Here is a 7,634-nt window from a genome sequence, read left to right as displayed (position 1 = left end):
GTAACTGCCTATGTCAACACCTTCTACTAATGAGACCAAGCCCATGCATATACAGTTATACAAACTTGCAGGAGAAAACAATAGCCCAGTGTTTTCTAATGGCTCAGCAGTAATTCTCCATTCCCGTATGGTTTACAATGGTGTGTCTGACTATGTATCTCTTTTAGCCTTGAGGCACTTTCTCACAGACACCCTGTTTTGACTGCAATAGCTCACACATCTCTCAGACCGTTTCTTATAAAAGTCAGAGACTAGAAAAGAACTGTGGAACAGTATTAAACCTTATAATTAATATGTTGCTAATCTGTGGTCCAGGACCCTATAAATGTAGTGGGGGAGGGTCTTATAGCCCTTCCCCTTCTATTATTACAACATAAACATAATCAATTATTATAATACATCAATCATTTGGTGCAGCCCCTATCATGACCCCATCACAGGTCATGGTTGGCGTACAAAAGAAGAACATACGCACATCCCCTCTCCCCTGTGACGTCTTGCACATTTCTATTCCAAATGATCTCAAGATAACTAATAGGATGTGAAGCTTATACAAGATTAACAAAACATCTGGTTGCTGTTAATTTTGTATAAGCTGGACATCCTATGAGTTCTCTGAGATACATTGGAATAGAAATGGTCAAGAAGTCACGCAGGGGAGGGGACATTGAGAGGAAACTTCTACAAAGGGAATCTGTTATCAAGGCAAAGGGTGGCTACTTTGAAGAATCTCTTTGAATAATTTGTTTAACACTTTTTTGGTTACTACATGATTCCATGTATGTTATTTCATAGTTTTGAGGTCTTCACTATTATTCTACAAAGTAGAAAAAGTTACAAATAAAGAAAAACCCTGGAATGAGTAGGAGTGTCCAAACTTTTGACTGGTGCTGTGTATATAACTGCACATATTGATCATATTGATTCATCATGCCTGATGAAGTCCTAAGGGTTGAATCATTGTTATAAATAAAATCACCCAATGAAAGTTGAAATCTGAAATATGGTGAATCCAGTAGTTAAGTGTTCTTACTTTAGCAAACTGAACTTAGTTAACATTAGAAAACAGAATTAGGCATTGCCATGCAACACATTGAGTTGTAAGCACATGTTTACCAGGATGTAGGGTACGTATTGCATCTTGGGAGTTTTTATTGACTTGGTCTTGTTTTGAGATGATAGCCCACAACCCTGGAAAATAGTTTTAAACTCTCAGGAACCACATCAGTGTCATAGCAATCTACTGATATGTGTGCATGCATAATTCTTTATCATAATGTGGTCCCTGAGAAGTTGAACTTACACAAGGGAAAGGTGTTGTTGAGACTTGAGTGTCCAGGGACCAAAATCCAACCAACCATTGCCTCATACATGCATGTGGGTTAAAGTGTATGCTAGAGAACAAAGTGAGTCACAAGTCATAATGGCTGTTTGGCATATCTACAAATTTAGCCCTGGGTTTGTCTTGTAGATGTAGAACAACAGAGTGGATAACTTCCTCTGAATGTATCTGTGATGCCCATCAGTTTAGTCTTCTTGAGGATTCCTTGTGTGCTTGTTTTTTGCAGAAGAAAAATCACTGTTAATGTGCTACTACCTACAGTATGTACGACTACAACAGACCAGCAGTATCGTATGTAGTATGCATTGATCACCTATAGATGGTGCTGTGAACTAAATGTTATAAATTACCACATGTATTGTTCAATGCAAATTTGTGGAGTGCATTTCCCACTTTAAATCATTAAGAACACCTGCTCTTTCCCTGACATACTGATCAGGGGAAAGCTATGATCCTTTATTGATGTCACTTGTTAAATCCATTTCAATCAGTGTGGATGAAGGGGAGGAGACAAGTTAAATAAGAATTTTTAAGTTGTGACAATTGAGAAATGGATTGTGTGTGTGCCATTACAGGTGAATAGGCAAAACAAAAGATTTCGTTTCCCTTGACCGGGGTATGGTGGTAGGTGCCAGGCACGCTCGTTTGAGTCTGTCAAGAACTGCAACGTTAGGAACGTGTTCCTAATGTTTGGTATACTCGTTGTATGTCAATGTTGCAAGCCAAAAGGTGGCAGTTTGTTTGTTTTTCAGTCACCCAAAATTGACAAGAAACACAGGTCATCATTGTGAAGGATGCTGTGGTTTCACCACAGCAACTATTTATTAGCAAAATTATGGAAATTAGTTCACTAACGTCCCCATCCAATGGAAACCGAGGGGTGGGGGCAGATATGTAACCTGAAACCATTACGAATCATATCGTCTTCGTCATCATAACAGTGCACTCCCACCCATCCACCTCCCTTTGTCTAGCTTTGCACTTTATATCTATGATCCTGTCTGCTACAATGCTGTAGTTGTCATCCTCTTTTCAAAGTTTCTTTAAAATGATTTGGTGTAGGAATGTTACCGCCCGCAACATCACCTCAACGATGTAACGTCAAATGACATTTTAAGTCTCCTTTTTGGTCACTTTTCCAGAAACCAGACAGAGAGGATGACAAGTAAAAGTAAGAAAGTCCCTTTGTACTTACAGTACAAATCAAAAGTTGATACCTACTAATTCAAGGGTTTATTTGTACTATTTCCTACACTGTAGAATAATAGTGAAGAGATCAAAACTACGAAATAACACATGGAATCATGTCATAACGAAAAAAAAGTTAGAGATTCTTCAAAGCAGCCACCCTTTGCCTTGACAGCTTTGCACTCTTGGCATTCTCTCAACCAGCTTCTTGAGGTAGTCACCTGGAATGCATTTTAATTAACAGGTGTGCCTTGTTAGAAGTAGATTTGGAATTTCTTTCCTTAATGCGCTGGAGCCAATCAGTTGTGTTGTGACTAGGGTTGGTATACAGAAGATCGTCTGACCAAGTCCATATTATGGCAAGAATAGCTCAAATAAGCAAAGAGAAACGACAGTTCAATTTTTACGGCATACATGGTCAGTCAATGCAGAAAATTAAGAACGTTGAATGTTCAAGTGCAGTCGCAAAAACCATCAAGCACTGTGATGAAACTGGCTCTCATGAGGACCGCAACAGGAAAGGAAGACTGAGTTACCAGCCTCAGAAATTTCAGCCCAAATAAATGCTTCAGAGTTCAAGTAACAGACATCAACTGTTCTACTACTACTAAAAATGACACCAATAAGAGACTTGCTTGGTCCAAAAACATGAGCAATGGACATTAGACCGGTGGAGTTCAAATTTGAGATTTTTGCTTTCCAACCACCGTGTCTTCGTGAGATGCAGAGTTGGTGAACGGATGATCTCTGCATGCGTGGTTCCTACCATGAAGCATTGAGGCGGTGGTGTGAGGACTTTGCTGGTGACACTGTTGTGATTTATCATTCAGGGGACACTTAACCATCATGGCTCTCACAGCAATACACAATCCCCCCTAGTTTGCACTTAGTGGTACTATCATTTGTTTTTCAACAGGACAATGACCCAACACACGTAGGGAAAGGGATTTTTAACCAAGGCGAGTGATGTATCAGATAATCTGGCCTCCAATCACCTGACCTCAACCCAAATGAGATGGTTTACAATGAGTTGGACCGCAGAGTGAATGAAAGCAGCCAGCATGTGGGAACTCCTTCATGACCGTTGGAAAAGCATGCCAGGTGAACCAAGTTGAAAGAATGCCAAGAGTGTGCAAAGCTGTCAATGCAAAGGGTAGATACTTCAAAGAAACAAACATTTTAGATTGATTCACATTTAGTTACTACATGATTCCATATGTTATTTCATTGTTTTGATGTCTTCACTATTATGTTACAATGTAGAATATAGTAAAAATAAAACCCATTGAATGAGTAGGTGTCAAAACTTCACTGATTCTGTATGTCCACACACATTCATGTACACTAAGTCACACAGCTGCACGCACTCACACAAGCAAACAGTGATGCAGCAAAGGCACTCACACAGTCATGCGCACAGACACACAGCGCTCACAGTGTCAGTGTGAATTGGTCTATCAAGAGAAAGTTGGTCTTAAAAATTGGTCTATTTCATTATTTCCATGGACACTAATTCTCAGAAGCCATCAGTCACAGAAACAAAATATTGAGATGTTCTAATTGAATACCCCCCCCCCAAAAAAACATCTACCCCAAAAAACTAAACACTGGAACTAAAGGCATGCAAAGGCACAAGTACCTAACAGAAAAGTGTCCATACCTTTCCTAGAAGAAACAAATGAAAAGTCCCCCTCCATCCTTTAAATAACTTGACCGGTTAAAACAAAAAAACATCTTAAAAACAGTGAAAATCTCCAGCCATAGTGACAGTTGTACAAATATTTTACACAAACATTTTTCTACATGGCATTTTAAAAACTGAGTTTAAAGTTAAGAGGTTAAAAGTGAAGTTCTCTGCAGTGTCCATGATCCAACCCCTCCAGCCACAGACATCCCAAAGAAAATGGTCACTGAACACACGCTGGCCACCACACTGCCTGTATAGAAAGAGGGTAAAACAATGTTTAGAAAACATCGCTGCTATACTAGGTACCATGCCATAATGCCTATGCAATCGTTTCAGACCTACACAATGGCATCAGGCTAGGGGACTGATTTGGAATTGAGCATCTGTCCAGGCCAGACTCTAGACAGTCTTAATACAACCCCTTTATTATTACAACATGTAATTGCCTTTCAAGATCATTAAGTCTCTAACATGTTATAAGATATATTAATGTTCAGACTACCCTAGAAGAGGCCACAGTCCTTCAGGTTGTTCTTGATGATGACATCAGTGACTGCGTCGAAGACAAACTGCACATTCTTGGTATCGGTGGCGCAAGTGAAGTGGGTGTAGATCTCCTTGGTGTCCTTCCTCTTGTTCAGGTCCTCAAACTGACACTGGATGTAGGCTGCTGCCTCCTCGTATGTGTTGGAGCCTTGGAAAGTCAGGGCAAGGACAAAGGGAGACAGAGATACCCATAAATTAGTTTAGTCTTTTACCGTCACCATTGTGAGTTCCTGAGATGTTAAAGGCCCTATGCAGCCATTATATCAATTTCAAATCATTTCTGGGTAACATTGAAGTACCTTACTGTAATAGATTTCCATAAAAATAAAATGCAAAAATAGCTTCTACAACTCTACTGGGAGTGGCCTGAGTGGAGAGAACTGAAAACTAGCCGTTATTGGTCTATTAAACAATTAAGCACATGGTGATGTCACCATGGAAAGCTGTAACCGCCACCCACGCAAACCTGCTGATTAGAAGGTCCTGTGTACACTGCTCAAAAAAAAGGGAACACTAAAATAACACATCCTAGATCTGAATGAATGAAATATTCTTATTAAATACTTTCTTTACATAGTTGAATGTGCTGATAACAAAATCACAAAAATTATCAATGGAAATCAAATTTATCAACCCATTGAGGTCTGGATTTGGAGTCACACTCAAAATTAGTGGAAAACCACACTACAGGATGATCCAACTTTGATGTAATGTCCTTAAAACAAGTCAAAATGAGACTCTGTAGTGTGTGTGGCCTCCACGTGCCTGTATGGCCTCCCTACAATGCCTGGGCATGCTCCTGGACAGTCTGTGGTGCAATGTGGAGTTGGTGGATGGAGCGAGGCATGATGTCCCAGATGTGCTCAACTGGATTCAGGTCTGGGGAACGGGCGGGCCAGTCCATAGCATCAATGCCTTCCTCTTGCAGGAACTGCTGACACACTCCAGCCACATGAGGTCTAGCATTGTCTTGCATTAGGAGGAACCCAGGGCCAACCGCACCAGCATATAGTCTCACAAGGGGTCTGAGGATCTCATCTCGGTACCTAATGGCAGTCAGGCTACCCCTGGCGAGCACATGGAGGGCTGTGCGGCCCCCCAAAGATATGCCACCCCACACCATGACTGACCCACCGCCAAACCGGTCATGCTGGAGGATGTTGGGGGGTGTCTTGCTAATTGCCTGTAATTTCCACCTGTTGTCTATTCCATTTGCACAACAGCATGTGACATTTATTGTCAATCAGTGTTGCTTCCTAAGTGGACAGTTTTATTTCACAGAAGTGTGATAGACTTGGAGTTACATTGTGTTGTTTAAGTGTTCCCTTTATTTATTTTTTAGCAGTGTATTTTCAACCAGCAACTATCAGGAAATAACACTGAACAAATGTTTTTACACTTTTGAAATGTTAGTTTCATCAGCTGTTTTACAGTAGTTATGGGGTAGCAGTTACTGCCTTTTTGCTTGGTAGGGCAGTATACCAGGCGGTGTCAGAGGAAGACTCAAAAATGGTCAAAGACTCCAGCCACCCAAGCCATAGGCTGTTCTCTCTGAGGAAGTTATCCACTCCACTCTACCGTTCGACAGCAGTACCAGTGCACCAAGTCTGGAACCAACAGAGGACCCTGAACAGCTTCTGAATTGATCCTTTTTTGCACTGACTCTATGCCCACAAACTCACACACATACTGACACTGACACCGACACCCCAACACACATACTCACACGGACACCGACACCCCAACACACACACATACTTACACTGACACCCCAACACACACACACTGACACCGACACCCCAACACACACATACTTACACTGACACCCCAACACACACATACTTACACTGACACTGACACCCCAACACACACATACTTACACTGACACCGACACCCCCAACACACACATATACCCCACCATACACTTTTTTTCACCAACTCCCTGCACTGACACAATGTATACACTGGACTCGACCCACACTTACACTGAAACCCCAACACACACATACACACACACTACATATGCCCACACACACAACACGTGCACACATACATACTGACGCAACATATTCACACTCACCACATACGCTACTGTCTTATCTATCCTGTTGCCTAATCACTTTGCCCCTACTATATGTACATAGCCACTTAAATGATCTCGTACCCCTGCACATCGTACCCCTACTGGTACTCCCTGTATATAGCCATGTTAATTTTACTCTTTATAGTTATTCGTTATTGACTGTGTATTTTTTCTATCATGTCACTATTTATATATATATATATAAATAAAACTCTGCATTGTTGGAAAGGACCCATAAGTAAGCATTTAAATGATAATCTACACCTGTTATTTCTGAAGCAAGTGACAACATTTGATTTGAAAGGACATAGGTGGGGGGGGGGGCAAGGCCTGCAACAGCTCATCTCTTGGAAAGTCTCACCTAAAGTTTGTCTGTCTGCACACCTGATAAACTAATGAGGGGATTCCATGAATGCCCTGGGCGCTCCCCCTCGAGTGAACCGGGTTAGTGTTGATTGCATTATTTTTGGGACCAGGCTGCCTCCTGGTCATGAGCCGATGGCGAAGTCGTCGCAAAACAAAAGTAACGTAAATTAAGAACGTGGAGTAATGAGTGGGATTCTATGTTTTCACATGCAAAAGTGATTGCTTTTGATATAAATGCTTTATCTGCCTCCCCAATGAAAACTAGTTTGAAACCTCGAACAAACACTGAGTGTAAAAACATTAGCAACACCTGCAGTTTTCATCACATAGACTGACCAGGTGAAATTGATGTCACTTGTTAAATCCACTTCAATCGGTTTAGATGAACCGGAGGAGACAAATTAAAGGATTTTTATGCCTTG

The 7,634-nt window shown here is 41.1% G+C and overlaps 1 protein-coding gene across 2 annotated transcripts in view; it reads right to left on the bottom strand.

Annotated features, from left to right (window-relative positions):
* Positions 1–2,124: 2,124 nt before the first annotated feature.
* The window catches only part of LOC118401114 (guanine nucleotide-binding protein G(i) subunit alpha-1-like), a 29,641-nt gene continuing 24,131 nt past the window's right edge, over positions 2,125–7,634 (bottom strand). Inside the window, exons 8-9 of one of the 2 annotated variants that reach the window (XM_052474829.1) lie at positions 4,720–4,911; positions 2,125–4,467 (exon numbers count right to left, since the gene is read on the bottom strand). In XM_052474829.1, the coding sequence (XP_052330789.1) occupies positions 4,721–4,911 (191 nt within the window). In that variant the 3' untranslated portion in view covers positions 2,125–4,467; position 4,720. The remainder of the gene's footprint in view (positions 4,468–4,719; positions 4,912–7,634) is intronic. The other variant, XM_052474830.1, reaches the window with a different exon arrangement.

Source organism: Oncorhynchus keta, chromosome 22, assembly GCF_023373465.1.
Source record: "Oncorhynchus keta strain PuntledgeMale-10-30-2019 chromosome 22, Oket_V2, whole genome shotgun sequence".
In the NCBI taxonomy this organism is placed as follows: domain Eukaryota; kingdom Metazoa; phylum Chordata; class Actinopteri; order Salmoniformes; family Salmonidae; genus Oncorhynchus; species Oncorhynchus keta.
This window is presented reverse-complemented; position numbering and strand designations above follow the sequence as displayed.